Raw genomic sequence first — 15224 nt, forward strand, 5'->3', positions numbered from 1 at the left:
CACACTCTCTCTATACATCCCCTACCATATGACCGCTCACTTCTGAGATCCGTGCACTTCCACCCCCGTAGAGTTCGGTTCGCGTCGGTCGCGTCGTCTTGAAATTTGAAATTTGGGAATCTGGACACGTCGCAACAAGTCAGCTCAGCTAGAGAGCCATCTGTAGAGCATGTACTCGGCCTGGCAACGCCTGCAGAGCGCGTTTAGCTTCTTCACATCCCTGTTACTCGTCCTGGGCGGCTTGGTGGCTCTCTCCTCTGTTCTCTACAGGGATAGCCCCCAAATTGGCAAGGTTGACATCACCAAGACGGTGGTCAAGTACTCGCGCGCGCCGCGGTCCTACAATCCAGCACAGCAGGAGTATGCTCATGTGACGTTCGACTTGCAGGCAGACTTCACTCCGTTGTTCAATGACTGGAACACGAAGCAGGTGTTTGCCTATCTGGTGGCAGAGTATGCTGCGTTGCCCAAGCCAGTCGCAGGGACGGTCGCCAAGTGGAAGGAGAACAAAGTCACCGTCTGGGATGCTATTATCCAGACGCCAAAGAAGGCCAAAGTCAGCTTGGCCAAGAAGCGTAACAAGTATCCCATTGGCGACATTGCCAAGGTCTTTGATGGCCGCAATGCTACATTCACGCTCTACTGGAACACGATGCCTGTAAGTAATGCTGCTAGAGGTACAGAGATGGCTAACAAGAGCATGTTGGCAAGCTTCGATGGGGCAGCTACAAGGGCTCGCAGTCCATCACGTTCCCTCCACGATCTGCTGCATAGACAATCTGTATAGACAATGGACCGAAGCTCATGCAAATGCTCGTTTCAATCAAGTCAAGAGCAGTCAATAGCAATGTGCACAAGTGCAAGTTGTTCTACTACATGTACTTTCATCAAGACTGAGCAGCCGTTGCAGGGCCGCCACCTCTCGCAACACCGCGGCCTCCACGCCCCCGTCCACGCCCTTGGCCGCCACGCCCTTGGCCGCCACGCCCTCGCGAAGCTCCATGCTGCGGAGGCACCCCAGCAGCTGCAGCTGGCCCCGTGTGCATCTGTCGTTGCTGCTGCCAATTAACCTGACCTCCATGAACCACACCACCTTGCTGCATCATACTCCCCAAGAACTGTGAATCCACACGACCCTGCCACACATTGCCATGACCGCCCCGCGCTGGTGGCCCAGAGTAGTATTGCTGACCAGGAATAGGTGCATTGCGAGCAAGCAATCGAACAGGTGGTCCACCGCGCTGAGCTACAGGCTGGCTACCACGAACTTGGCGCGAATACCCTTGAGGCTGCTGCTGTTGCGAGGCAGCGGCCGGCTGTCTGACATGCTCGGCTTTGGAGATGGCCAAGACGCTAGGCTGGGTGCAGTTGAGAACTGAAGCATAATCCACCGTCATACCACGATACTCTGAACAACGACCACCGAGCACGGTACCAGACATAAATGCCACATCAAACACGACGTCGAGGGAATCTTTGTGCACGCCAACGCAAGTGCCGCGTGTTGAGATGGGGACTTTACCCGTGTCTGCAACATATACGACCCGATCACCAAGACTAAACACTTGATTGCCCAAACGATGCGTAGCGTCTTCAGGTCGTAGCAAAGCAGTGCGCGGCACGGCCTTCACAGTTTTGAAGACCACTTCACTAGCAGACGTATTAGCAACATTGGCAGCAGCTTCAATCTCAGCAATGGTCGCCGCATCGAGTTCCTGTGCTTCAAGTGGAACACGCTCAAATGACTTGACTTCAACACTCTTGAGCCAGTCTCGAATTTCCTTCATTTTGGTACGTGCCAACTCAGGGTCACGATAAAAGTCCTCGGCAGTGACGTTGTCCTTGCGCGCAAGCTGTTCCAAAGCAGTAATGAACTCTGGGAATTGCTTCTTGTAGGCTTGCAGTAGAGCAACAGCCTTGTCGCTAAACTCCCATCCTTGCTGCGAACGACGCGAGTAGCCCAAGACTTTCTGTCGCTTGCCCTCAAATTTGAGATTAAGCCCCAAGTTGAGACGGTCTTCCTTGAGGACAACAGAGAAGGAAGATGTAAGCTTGGAGAGACTCAATGCAGACATGCCAACAACTTTGCTAACGACCGGCGCAGGATAGTAGCGATCACGCGTCAGTGCCTTTTGCGCAAGTTGCCTGCCAAAGTCAGGCTCCTTGACTTTCGGCACAGACAAGACAATGTCCACTTTACCATCCAGATGGCCCGTGACACGCGCTGGACGGCCATAATTGAAACTGCCGAGCATGAAGACTTTAGAACCGACAGGAAATTCCTCTGCCACATCGACTGCTGCACGCTCTGTGAAGCGCGCATCAACAGAAACGACATTGTCCACGACAGTCTGAAGCGCGTAATCATTGTCTTGTCCCTCTTCAGCCACAAAGTCCTTGACAAATGCACCTTCCTCAGTGCGACGCAATCCTCGCAACGGTGCAACATGCACAAGTATCTCGACAGGTCCTGTGACAACAGCCAGTTTCCTACTATACCGTTCAGCAACACGTTTCGCAGTCCTGCTCCATGCCTCAGGACCTTGACGATGTGGGACGGGCACAAGTTTCTTGCCATGCATCTCATACCTGAAATGCGAGTCGGAGACTGCTTGGACTTGTGCTTCTTGAAGGTATGGCCAGTTGACATATACACTGCGACCAATTTTAGCGCGTGCAACGTCTTCTGACTTGATGCCTGCCTGTGGATTACCGAGGTGGATGACCATGGAGTCTTGCTTGCTATCACGCATAAAGACATTGACGCCGTGTGTTGCCAGGACGCCTTTGAAGGGCAACGTGTGTAGCGTTGGGAACCCAGCGAGAGAATCAACACCAAGCAAGACGCCTTCTGTCAATCCGCGCGTCAGATTCTTGACATCACCCAGTGCAGGCAGTTCAAATAGCGAAACGCGACATCTCGATCGGAAATCAGGAAAGAAACCCGGTAGCGAAGATGGATACAATGAATCCACAGACTCATCGTGGATAAATTCGACAGCAGGCCCGTGCGTATTGCGAGCGCGTTCATCGGCCGTTAGTCTGCTCTCTCGACTCTGCATGGCTCCCAGTAGTCTTGACTCATCAATAAATGGAATTTTGACAACTGCTTCCCAGTCTGCCTTTTTGCCATTCATGTCGAGGGCAAAGTCATTTGGGTAGAAATCCTTGATGGGTGAATCCTCCTCCACCATGAGCTCGCGGAAACATTCTGGAACCAGTTTCTTACTGCGCTCTGGTAAAACGCCCATGAGCTGCTCAAAGGGCTTAAAGGGCTTACCCAAGTCAAACTTGAAGTCACCCGATTGCAGACCTTTGCGGACATCGCTAATCTTGGGAGAATAGTGATAGCCGTAGTACCAGCCCCAACTGACAACACCGTGGTAGTAGTAATACAATACCCACTGCAGACCCTCACAGTAGTTGGTAGTCATCTTGGTCAATGTCTGTTCATCATCCAGAGTAAAGCCAAGCTTCTCCTTGTAGTAGTCTGATTTCCAAGCATTGAACTTTTCTTGATACGCCGCATGCATGGCTTCTTCGGCTTCTGCAAGCGTCGTCTCGACCACAGGTGCTTTACTGTAGCGCGTGAGAGCACGCTGCACTGCGGCTTTATCTTGAGCAGACGCAGTGTCGATTTGCAAGCGTGTCATCATGGCGATTGCACCATCTTCCTCAGTAGCAATAGACTTGCGAGAGAGCGAGAGTTCAGAAGCGATCCGCTCAACGAAGCTTTTGAGTTCCACGTCTTCACTGTCTTTGACTTGAATACTGCCTTCACCTTGCTTGACGAGTCCCTTGATTTGCTGGATAAGCTTACTCTGCGATTTGGTCAACATGAGACGGTTCTTGGACTTGGCACTCTCGATGTTATCGAGGTGACTGCCTTCCTTTGACGTGAAGGTCGTGGCATCGTGTGACTCTGCTTCAAAATACTCGCGCTCAAACTTTTCAAGACCTTCAAGCATCTGGCACAGTCTTGCTTGATGAATGACACCATTGTCATTCATATAGCCGCCGCAGAGAGGAAGTGTCTCTTTGTATACTTTGTACATGAGCACCAATGCACCTTCGTTGATGTGCAAATTTGGCAGATTGGGAAGGAAATCATTACCAACAAAGAATGCCATGAGAATAAAGTCGTCAATAATGCGTTCGATATCATAAGGGAAGGGAAGTTTATCCTTGAGCTCCAGAAACTCCAGCTCGAGGTATTCTCTCAGCAGGGAGAGTTGCATCAGGTAAAAGTTTTGATCGTTGAGCTCTTTTGTCTTGGCGCCAGCCTTGACGGGACCAAAAGTGACTTCTTCACGGAGTAGACAAAAGTGAGGTTCGTGACTGAGGAGGCCGAGCATGATCAAATCTGCATCGAGGCCATAGAGACATTCACGTACATTTGGATCATACGCTGGCTGGGCTTTTGCCGTCCGGATGAACTCCATAATTTTGTGTTCACCCTCGCCTGGGACGTCATGACCTGAGAAGATGACACGAACGCCGCGCCAAGCTGCATCCTCGCTGACCTTCTTGTTGATAAAGTATTTCAGCTGCTTTGAGAGTCTCGCCATGAAGACTGTGCCTGGTGTGATGCAATTGGTGTCGAATGGATCCTCCTTTGGGAGTTCTTGACCAGACTTGATGGCCTTGTCTCGCGCGTCATGCGCATCCTTTGCGGTTCTGAACCGTCTTGAGCGCTGCTGATTCATCTTTGCGCGTGGAGCACACCCATCAATGGCCATGAAGAAGACCTTCTTTGGCTGGATGGTGGCGAAGAGATGCTCAATATAGTTGAAGATGGCAACAAACATTTTTTCCTCAGAGAGGGAGCCTGCGATGCCATGGTCGCCCTTGTGCGTGGAATTGTGGATGATGCCGTTCATGTCGAGGTACAAGTTGTCGAACTCTGGGATGCTATTGGGCTCGATGAGCTGTGAGCAGAGCGGATACCGCTCGGACATCCATTTGAAGAACTTTGGGATTCCCATATTGGTCGGAGGTTGTAGAGATAGTAAAAGGGAAGTGTCTGTGCCTCTGGCCCGCTCCTGCTCTTGTCCTCCTCGTGTGTCAGAGGTCTTTGTGTCTCGTCTGAGGTGTTGCTGCTCGTCCTTTGCTGATTTGTTGCAGAAATCAAAGGATTTAACAACATAAACTGGTACAAACCAGAAGTATTGGATGAAATGGGCAATATTTTCAGATGGGCAGTACCAGCGGGCTTCTTGCTGTCTCTGCCGGGTGATTGACACGGGGCCATTGCTCGAGACTGGGATCAGAGGACAGATACAGCAGTAGAAGAGTATCAGACTATCGCTCAAGCCCATTCACCTCGCCTGTCAACCACTACTCGCGGTCATCTGCTGCCTGCACCCAAATTCACCACGACACGGACCAAATTGAACATTGAACCACCCGCTACCAACCAGACAAAATCCCCAGGAGCACGGCCCAAGCGACTGCAGCACGCCATGTCCGCCATGGATGTAGACAGTGACCAGGCGAACGAGGAGGGCCGCGCTATTCTCGAACAAAAACGCGTTAATGAAGAGTACAAGGTGTGGAAGAAGAATAGCATCTACCTCTACGACACAGTCATCTCACACGCGCTTGAATGGCCGACCCTCACCTGCCAATGGTTCCCAGATGTAGAACAGTAAGGCTCTTCTTGTTTGTGAAATCCGACCAGCGACTAACGCAGCACAGCATCCCTGGCAAAGGCTACAGCACGCATCGCTTACTGCTCGGCACACATACCTCTGATCTCGACCAGAATTACGTCCAAATCGCGTCTGTAAATCTTCCCAACATGCCAGACAAGGTCGACGTTGGCCGCTACAATGATGAGACTGGCGAGAGCGGCGGCTACGGTGGCCCTGGTTCGGGCGAAGCACGGATCCAAATCATACAAAAGATTGATCACGAAGGCGAAGTCAATAAGGCGCGGTACATGCCTCAGAACCCCAATATGATTGCTACGCTCGGCAGTCGTGGCGATGTTTTGGTCTTTGATCGGACCATGCACTCCAATACACCTACGGGTGTTTGTAACCCACAAATCAGACTTGTGGGACATACTGCTGAGGGTTGGGGGCTCAGCTGGTCTCCGCTGCGTCAGGGATTGCTATTGACGGCCGCTGAAGATGTGCGTCTATGGGACATCAATGCTGTGGAATCCGCCAACGGAGCACGGCTAGATCAATCAATTGTCTTTCAATCACACACCTCGGGCGTCAACGATGTCCAATGGCATCCTCTGCAGCCCACCTGGTTCGGCAGTGTTTCTGATGATACATGTCTCAATATCCATGATACACGCTCAGACGACCGCAACAAGCCTACCCATACAACGCGCGCACACGATGCACCCGTCAATTGTCTCGCCTTCAATCCCATCAACCAGTATGTCGTTGCAACAGGCTCCTCAGACTCGACGCTTGCTCTTTGGGATCTGCGACATCTCAAAACAAGGATCCATACACTAGAAGGCCATACAGGTGACGTGCAGAGCATCAACTGGCATCCAAAAGAAGAGACAATCTTAGCGTCAGCGGCAACAGACAGACGTCTACTCCTCTGGGATCTTAGCAAGATTGGGGAGGAACAAACAGAAGATGACAAGGAAGATGGGCCTCCAGAGCTATTCTTCTTGCATGGCGGCCATACGGACTTGATTCATGACTTTTCCTGGAACTTGCACCAGCCGTGGACATTGGCGAGTGCAGCACAAGACAATATCGTACAGATCTTCCAGCCAGCACACAACATCATTGGCGAAGAACCGTCAGCGGATGAAGCAGAGCTAGAGTAGTGAGTGGGGAACAGCGTAACCTACATATGCAATAATCATCAACACGCTACACACATTATGGCCATAAATCATGATTGTGAAGGCAGTGCCGTCACCTTGAGCGTATTCTGTTCTTCATCCACCGTCACCACCACGCTGTCACCTTCGCGAATCTCGCCACGAATCAATTGCTCGCTCATTGGCACAAGAATAGATCGCTCAATGAGCCGATTGAGCGGACGTGCGCCATACACTGTGCTGTAGCCCTCCTTTGCGAGCCAGCGCTTTGCATCCTCAGACACATTGATGTGCATGCGTCGATCTGCCACACGCTCATTGATCTCCTTGACCCGCATCTCCACGATATCGCCAAACGCCTCGCGTGATAGTGGATTGAAGACAATAGTCTCATTCAAGCGATTGAGAAATTCTGGTCGGAAGTGGTGGCGAATCTCTGCTTGTACTTTGTCTCTTGTTGCTTCATCCAGTGTGCCATCAGCTTGCAAGCTTGCATCCTGGATGAGATGGCCACCGAGGTTAGTCGTTGCGACAATCAGCGTATTGCGGAAGTCCACCTTGCGTCCTTGTGTATCTGTCAAGAACCCCTCGTCCAGTACTTGCAACAGCAATAGCGTCACACTCTCATGTGCCTTTTCAATCTCATCCAACAAGATGACCGCGTACGGTTTACGTCGTACCGCTTCAGTCAATTCGCCAGCTTCCTCAAACCCAACGTAACCAGGCGGTGGTCCAATGAGCCTTGAGACGGAGTGCTTCTCACTGTACTCTGACATATCAATCCGTACCATCGATTTCTCAGAATCAAACAGAAACTTGGCCACCGTCTTGCACAATTCTGTCTTGCCCGTACCACTCTGACCAGCAAAAATGAAACTGGCAATGGGCCGATTGGCATCTTGAAGACCGGCGCGAGAGAGGCGAATGGCATTGCAGACGGATTTGATGGCATGATCTTGGCCAATGACATGTTGTGTAATTGATTCCTCCATGTGTAGTAGTTTCTCCCGTTCGCCTTGCAAAAGAGAAGTGACAGGAATTCCTGTTGTCTTGGAGACAACCTGAGCAATTTCATCTGCACCCACACGATCGTTCAACAAGGTCGTCTCGCCAGCATGTTGCTGCTCAGCAATCAACCCTTGCAGCTTTGGAATGATAGAGAATTGCAATTCGCCAGCTTTGCCAAAGTCACCAGCGAGCTGTGCTTGTTCGAGCTCCAGTCGTGCTTGCTCCAATTCCGTCTTGAGACGTGCTTTATCTTCAAGACGCTGTCGTTCTTCCTCCCAAGCGGTATTGAGCTTGTTGACTTGCTCTTGCTTGTCTGCCAACTCCGCTTCAAGCTTTTCACGACGATCGACACTCATCTGATCAGTCTCCTTCTTCAGTGATCCAAGCTCAATTTGCAGCGTCATGATGTGTCGCTCGAGTGCTTGAATTTGTTCTGGCTTACTCTCTTGCTGGAGTCGTAACGCAGCACAGGCTTCATCCACCAAATCGAGCGCCTTGTCGGGAAGTTGTCTGTCTGTAATATACCGATTCGACGCAACAGCTGCCTCGACCAGTGCTGCATCCGTGATGGTCACGCGATGATGATTCTCATATTTCTCCTTGAGGCCACGCAAAATACTGATGGTATCCGCCACAGTAGGTTCATCCAATTGAACGGGCTGGAAGCGTCGTGCCAGAGCAGCGTCTTTCTCGATATACTTACGATATTCATCCAAAGTCGTCGCACCCACAAGTTGGAGTTCTCCACGCGCCAAGGCTGGTTTGAGGAGGTTGCCGGCATCGATCGAGCCTTCTGCTTTGCCCAAACCCAGCAAGAGGTGCATCTCATCAACAAACAAAATGACACCACCCTGTGCATCTTCGACATCCTTGAGCACCGCTTTGAGCCGTTCCTCGAAATCACCACGGAACTTGGCACCGGCCATCAGCAAGCCAAGATCCAGCGCAATGACACGCTTATTTCGTAAGGATTCCGGTACATCCTGCTTCACGATCCGCTGTGCAAGTCCCTCTACGGCAGCAGTCTTGCCCACACCAGCGCTCCCCAACAGAACAGGACATGATTTTGTTCTGCGAGAGAGGATTTGAATGGTTCGTGAAATTTCGGCATGTCTGCCAATAATCGGGTCGAGTTTGCCTTCACGGGCACGTTCAGTGAGATCAACACCGTATTCTTTGAGAGCAGCGCCAGGTTCTTTGTCTGGTGCCATGTTCATGCGGTGTGTGCCGCCTGGTGGACGCGGCGCCGCATAGTGGCGATGCGCATGAACGAGCACTGGTTTGAGCGGAGGTTGTCTCCATACTGCTTGAGGTTGAGCGAGCGAGTGGAGTGTTTTGGTAGCTAGCTGTCTCTCTATGGGTCTTATCCTGGCCCTTGCAATAGCGTGTCTGAGCATTGAGTAAATGAGCTTCTTGCGTGGTCTTTCTGCTGGTCGTTGCTGTTTGTCGTCGCGTCTTTAAATTTGAGAATCGCGAGCAAGAAACAGCCAGAAGCTTCCAGAAGGAGAGGTGGGAAGGGCAGGTTTGCTTGCATGCTTGTGTGTAGTGGTCATGTGGGCTACGGCATGCTATGGCGAAGACAGCCAGACATCAAGACGGACCAATTGAGAATCTGGGCTCCATCAGGCCGCACTTCTGGCCTAAATCATCCTTGCCAATAATTGTCGCATGATGTAGCAGCTCCTGCTGATGCAGAAAGACAGTCTCGTCTCCATACTCATCCTAGGCGATCGCCCCTGTAGTCTGTCAGCATAGTTGCGGCGCAATGTCATGAAGCACTCACCGATCTCTCGTCTCTGTCGCTTGACCTGTCGCTATCCTATACTTTGGCTTCGTATAGTCCGGCGCACCACCCACCACTTCACTCACATACCCGTCCGTACCATCCGCAGGCCGTACACTCGGTGTATGTGCCAAGCGCCGACGATGCGCTTCGTCGCGCCGCGCGTTGATATCCTTCTTTGCCCAGTAATAGGCAATACCGCCTGCAAACATCAGGCTGCCCCATCCGAGCGCCATAGATCCAGGTGTATTCATAGCAGTCTAGTCAATAGCCTGCCCTTGCAATGCTGTTTCTAGTCTTCCTGCGTGGTGGTCATCGTTCAAGCTGCAATTTGAATTTGATTTTACCGCCACCGAGACGGCGAGCACACCCATCTACATAGCAGCATAGCTCTTGTTCTTCTCTGCTCATCGCGATGCCTCCGAAGCGCAACAGGCAGGCATCGCCAGAGCAGTACAGCGATGATGAAGAATTCTCAGAGCTCGGTGAGCCTGAACTGCGCAGCGACGACGAAGACTATAATGATAAACCCATGCGCGCTCGAGGGCCTGTTGCTCGCCGTTCAAAGCAGTCTGCCACTGCTGCTACGGAAGAGCCCGAAGGTATTGTAGGAGGCGATGCTGTGTCCTCCTTCTTTGGCCGGCATGACTTTTCACAACTCTTGACATTGAAGCTGGATCATGCTGCTCGGCCACTCTGGATTGACCCGGAGGATGGCCGTATCATTCTTGAAGCCTTCTCACCACTTGCCGAGCAAGCGCAGGACTTTTTGATTGCTATTGCTGAACCAACATCACGGCCAAGTCATGTACACGAATACAAGCTCACTGCATTTTCACTCTTTGCTTCCGTTTCTGTTGGTCTCGAGACTGCAGACATCATTTCTGTGCTGGATCGTCTATCAAAGACTCCGCTGCCAGAGTCCATCAAGACATTCATTGAACAGGCAACCTTATCATATGGTAAAGTACGCCTCGTGCTGAAAGAAAATCGCTATTTCGTGGAGAGCAATCAAGCTGATATTCTGCAAATGCTTTTGCGTGATGAGCAGATTGGTCCATGTCGCGTCATGGCCGGTCCAGAAGACACATTGCTACGCGGTGTTCGCCCAAGTATGGCGGGTCTTGTCATTCCAGGCATTCCAGCGCTCAAGGAAGGGGAACAACCAGAAAAACCTGACGATTTGTTCACAGCGATCGTTGGGATTGATAAGGAAGATGAAGCAGATGAAGATCCAGATGCTGTGCATTCCTTTGAGATTCTCCCAGAGTCGTATGAGATTGTCAAGAAGCGATGTCAGGAGATTGACTATCCTGTGCTTGAGGAATATGATTTTCGACGCGATACCGCCAATCCCAATCTTGAGATTGATCTGAAGCCATCGACGCAAATTCGACCCTATCAAGAAAAGTCTCTCTCCAAAATGTTTGGCAATGGAAGAGCACGATCAGGTATCATTGTGCTGCCATGTGGTGCAGGCAAGACTCTCGTTGGGATCACCGCTGCGTGTACCATCAAAAAGTCAGTGTTGGTTCTTGCCACATCCAGTGTGTCTGTTATGCAATGGCGGCAACAATTTCTACAATGGTCCAACATCAAGGCTGATTCCATTGCAGTCTTTACGTCAGATCACAAGGAAAAGTTCAAGGGCGATGCAGGGATTGTTGTGAGCACATACTCCATGGTGGCGAATACCCGCAATCGCTCGCATGAATCACAAAAGATGATGGATTTCTTGAGGTCACGGGAATGGGGTTTCCTGTTGCTGGACGAGGTCCATGTCGTGCCTGCTGCCATGTTTAGGAAAGTCATCATGACGGTTGCGTCACATGCCAAGCTAGGCTTGACCGCGACACTCGTTCGTGAAGACGAAAAGATTGATGACCTCAATTTCTTGATTGGACCCAAGTTGTATGAGGCGAATTGGATGGATCTCGCGCAAAAGGGACATATCGCCAATGTCCAATGCGCCGAAGTCTGGTGTCCCATGACGACTGAGTTCTACCAAGAGTACTTGCGCGAAAAGTCAAGGAAGCGCATGCTGCTGTATGTCATGAATCCCAACAAGTTTCAGGCTTGTCAGTTCCTGATTGACTATCATGAAAAGCGCGGGGACAAAATCATTGTCTTTTCCGACAACGTCTACGCCTTGCAACAGTATGCAAAGAAACTCAACAAGTACTTCATCTACGGTGGCACCTCTCAACAAGAGCGCATGTCTATTTTGGAGCACTTCCAGTACAATGACCACGTCAACACTATCTTTCTGAGTAAAGTTGGAGACACGAGTCTCGACCTGCCCGAAGCGACTTGCTTGATTCAAATTTCATCGCACTACGGTTCCAGACGGCAAGAAGCGCAACGACTAGGCCGTATTCTGCGAGCGAAACGGAGAAATGACGAGGGTTTCAATGCCTTCTTCTATTCGCTTGTCAGCAAAGATACGCAAGAAATGTTTTACTCTACCAAGCGGCAGGCCTTTTTGGTAGATCAAGGGTATGCGTTCAAGGTGATTACGCATCTCAAGGGTATCGATACTCTTCCCAACTTGGCCTTTACATCACAACAAGAACGCAACGAGCTGTTGCAAGAAGTCTTGCTACAAAATGAAGATGCAGCGGATATCGCTGAGCCGGGTGACAGCCTGTTTGGCCAGGCACAACCAGGTGCGAGTGGGAGTGGCAGACCTGCTGCCAAGGTGAAGCGGACGACTGGCACGTTGAGTTCATTGGCAGGTGGCGATACCATGTCGTACATCGAAGTCAACAAGAGCAAAAATTCGACATTGAGCAAAGAGTCAAGGACACGGAGCAAAGCGTTGATGGACAAGCTCAAGCGGCAACGCTAAGGTCATGAGCATTGGGGTATGATACAAATTGGATTAGTGCTGTAGCGCATGTGTCATTCGTCGTCCTCTTCCTCCTCATCCACATCCATTGAGGGCCTTCTCAGAGCAGCTGCAGCATTACCATAGTGTTCCTTGCGCATCTTTTCAAATTGCCTGTGCTTCTCTTCCTCCTCGGGCGTCCTCGTCTCTCCTGCCTCCTCGGCTTCATCATCCATCACCTCTGCAGCAGGAGACACTTGAACATGCCGCGTGGTGCCTGAATTTGATCGACTGAGAAACTCTGCTCCGTTGACCTTGGAAGCAGGCACATCGAGATCCATCTCTTGCTCTGGTGCACCAATGTCCAGTGATGGAATATCCTCCACACGGCTGTTTCCCGGCTGTCCTGATGAATGACCTTCATTGGCATCCAAGTCCATGCCATCCAGATGCCTCATCTCCTCTGCATCCTGCGCAGGATCATAATGAGGCGCGTACGGTGTTTTGGGTTCTGTGATTTTCATGGTAGAATTCTTTTCTTGTTCAGTGAGGTACAGGTTGGCTTCATCCCACTTCAGCCGCTGACCTGGTCCAGTTTGTCCTTCCAGGCCACTCATGGGCTGAGCAGTGCCTGCATGGCTTGGTTTCGCATTCGCGAGGGTGTTGTGCTGGATGGCGTTGGCTGATGCTTCCACCTGCGTCACAGCTGGCGCTTCATCTTTGTTCTTGAGAATACCTTTTGGTTGAGCTTCTGCCATCATCTGCTGTCTGTCCAGTCGCTAGGCCCGTCTCCAGAGCAATAAACAGGCAGAGGTACTTGGTCCAATACTCAAATAGTGGAGTGAAGTTGGCTGCACGTGCCCAGGATCTCGAAATTTATTTTTCTTCTGCCGCAGATTCAAGCAAAGTCACATCTACCGGCTGCCTCTGTGTCTCTGTCTGCTGAGAAAGTCTGTCGCCTAGTGTCTGCTTGAGACGGCTCTGCTCCCAGCTACATTCCTATATGACCTTGATCCGTGTCAGAGCCAGATAACGCCGCCCATAGAACGCCAATCTGACAATGACGCAAACGGAACCTACAAAGACCATTGTCCAGGACTGGTCAGAGACTGGTTTCGAAGGTAAGACATCTCGCGTGCCTCAATTGACATTTATGTTAACAATCAGGACCGGAAAAGCTGCTTGAAGTATGGTTTTGTGCAAGTCCAGACGACCTACCCTCGGCGTGCAAGCCGCAAGGTCTCAAGGTCGTGCCGCGTGATGTCTGGGAGACCATGCTCGACCAGGTCCAGTGCAAAGTCCTGTCTGTCATTAATGCGATAGACATTGATGCCTACCTTCTCTCAGAATCATCCATGTTTGTCTTTCCACACAAACTCATCCTCAAAACGTGCGGCACAACGACCCTACTTGCGGGTCTACAAGCACTGCTTGATATTGCACGAGACCATGCTGCTTTCCCACAAGACACTCAGCCCTGGCGTGTCTTTTACTCTCGCAAGAATTACATGTTTCCCGACGCACAAAAGGCACCACACAAGACTTGGCAAGATGAGATGAACTATCTGGACCGGTTCTTTGATGGTGGCAGTGCATACCAGATTGGCCCTATGAATGGTGATCACTGGTTTCTCTACATGTTTTCACAGGCACAGCAGCAAGTCCTCGAGAGTGGGGCAGCAAACGAGGATGACTTTGAAGATGAGACACTCGAAGTACTCATGACGGAGTTGGATGTGAACAAGGCTCAGCAATTCTACAAGAGCACCATTGCAGCGACAGAAGAGGACATGATGGCCGATATGATGCAATCCACCACGCTTACCAAGCACGAGGAGCAACACAATGGCGCAAATGGCGCACATGACGATTCCTCCGTCGGTCATGTCTATGGTACAATCTGCTCCAAGCAATCAGGTCTCCAGAAAATATGCTGCCGCAGACCATCAAGCGTCATGGACTCATTTGTCTTTGACCCGCTCGGCTACTCTGCGAACATGGTGGACGGTACGAGTTATGCAACCATCCACATCACACCAGAGCAAGAATGCTCATATGCGTCTTTTGAGACCAACATGACCGGCGCAGTCAAAGACCTCAGTCGCGTCTTGGACGTTTTCCTGCCAGGCAAATTCACAATGACGCGCTTTGCAACACAGCGCGATGATGCCAAGACGACAAAGCTCAAGATCGAAGGGTACCGCCGGTGCGACTTGATTCATTACGAGCTGGATGGCTACTTTCTCGAATTCCAAAATTGGAAAAAGCTTTAGCGTCCCGGACGCTTTGCATGTCGCGGCTCTTGCAATCGGTGAAAACAACCATTCGTCAATCGTGAGACGCCTCTTCTCAGAAGTATAACAATGTCTCCTGACCACCAACAATGGTCCTGTTGATATTCTTGGAGATGTGAGGATTGCCACTTCCTTTGTACCGACCTTACAATGGCTCGGTAGGTACAAACAGCCCGGCCACATCTTCATCGAGCTCGCCTGCAAGTAGATGAAAGATGAGCCTGTTGTATAAGTGTACCTTTTGTGAGGTTTGACAACTGGAAACAAAAGATATTAGACAGATGGCAGCCTTGAGGCAGATTAAAAAGAAAACTGATAAATCATTATCGTACGAATAGACAGATATGATGCGAAGCTGCAGCTTGCAACCAGTCTAAAAAAATCAGGGGTGTCTTGACAATAGAACGCTCTGGAATCTTCAACTTTGAGGCTCCAGCGCATGTATAAAAGACTGCTTCAACCTTCCCTTCCCTTGAAACAATCAAAGCAACGACTGCAACGTTGCTCAGTATC

At 50.8% G+C, this 15224-nt stretch overlaps 6 protein-coding genes across 6 annotated transcripts; 4 read left to right on the forward strand and 2 right to left on the reverse strand.

The window, feature by feature from the left end:
• The first annotated feature begins 120 nt into the window (after positions 1-120).
• Positions 121-875, forward strand: BCR37DRAFT_382045 (signal peptidase 22kDa subunit). Its single transcript, XM_040869796.1, has 2 exons — positions 121-658; positions 700-875. The coding sequence occupies exons 1-2, from the start codon at positions 170-172 to the stop codon at positions 772-774; spliced, it is 564 nt and encodes a 187-aa protein (XP_040723696.1). The 5' UTR covers positions 121-169; the 3' UTR covers positions 775-875.
• A 4596-nt stretch (positions 876-5471) lies between these two features.
• Positions 5472-6802, forward strand: BCR37DRAFT_403336 (putative chromatin assembly factor 1 subunit C; the record flags this gene model as incomplete). The annotated part of the gene is made up of 2 exons (XM_040871993.1): positions 5472-5647; positions 5698-6802. The coding sequence occupies 2 exons, from the start codon at positions 5472-5474 to the stop codon at positions 6800-6802; spliced, it is 1281 nt and encodes a 426-aa protein (XP_040723697.1).
• Positions 6803-6870: 68 nt separating this feature from the next.
• Positions 6871-9341, reverse strand: BCR37DRAFT_403337 (putative heat shock protein/chaperonin HSP78; the record flags this gene model as incomplete). The annotated part of the gene is made up of 2 exons (XM_040871994.1): positions 6871-9110; positions 9293-9341. 2 exons carry the CDS (start codon positions 9339-9341, stop codon positions 6871-6873), a joined length of 2289 nt encoding a protein of 762 aa, XP_040723698.1.
• A 263-nt stretch (positions 9342-9604) lies between these two features.
• Positions 9605-12464, forward strand: BCR37DRAFT_101862 (transcription factor TFIIH complex ERCC-3 subunit). The gene has a single exon (XM_040865860.1). The coding sequence runs from the start codon at positions 10006-10008 to the stop codon at positions 12436-12438; it is 2433 nt and encodes an 810-aa protein (XP_040723699.1). The 5' UTR covers positions 9605-10005; the 3' UTR covers positions 12439-12464.
• Positions 12210-13269, reverse strand: BCR37DRAFT_382052 (uncharacterized protein). Its single transcript, XM_040869797.1, has one exon. It carries the CDS (start codon positions 13176-13178, stop codon positions 12492-12494), a length of 687 nt encoding a protein of 228 aa, XP_040723700.1. The 5' UTR covers positions 13179-13269; the 3' UTR covers positions 12210-12491.
• BCR37DRAFT_382053 (S-adenosylmethionine decarboxylase) lies at positions 13246-15101 on the forward strand. Its single transcript, XM_040869798.1, has 2 exons — positions 13246-13538; positions 13585-15101. Exons 1-2 carry the CDS (start codon positions 13478-13480, stop codon positions 14688-14690), a joined length of 1167 nt encoding a protein of 388 aa, XP_040723701.1. The 5' UTR covers positions 13246-13477; the 3' UTR covers positions 14691-15101.
• The last annotated feature ends 123 nt before the right edge of the window (positions 15102-15224 follow it).

The sequence above is a fragment of the Protomyces lactucae-debilis genome (genome assembly GCF_002105105.1).
Source record: "Protomyces lactucae-debilis strain 12-1054 chromosome Unknown BCR37scaffold_16, whole genome shotgun sequence".
Lineage (NCBI taxonomy): Eukaryota > Fungi > Ascomycota > Taphrinomycetes > Taphrinales > Protomycetaceae > Protomyces > Protomyces lactucae-debilis.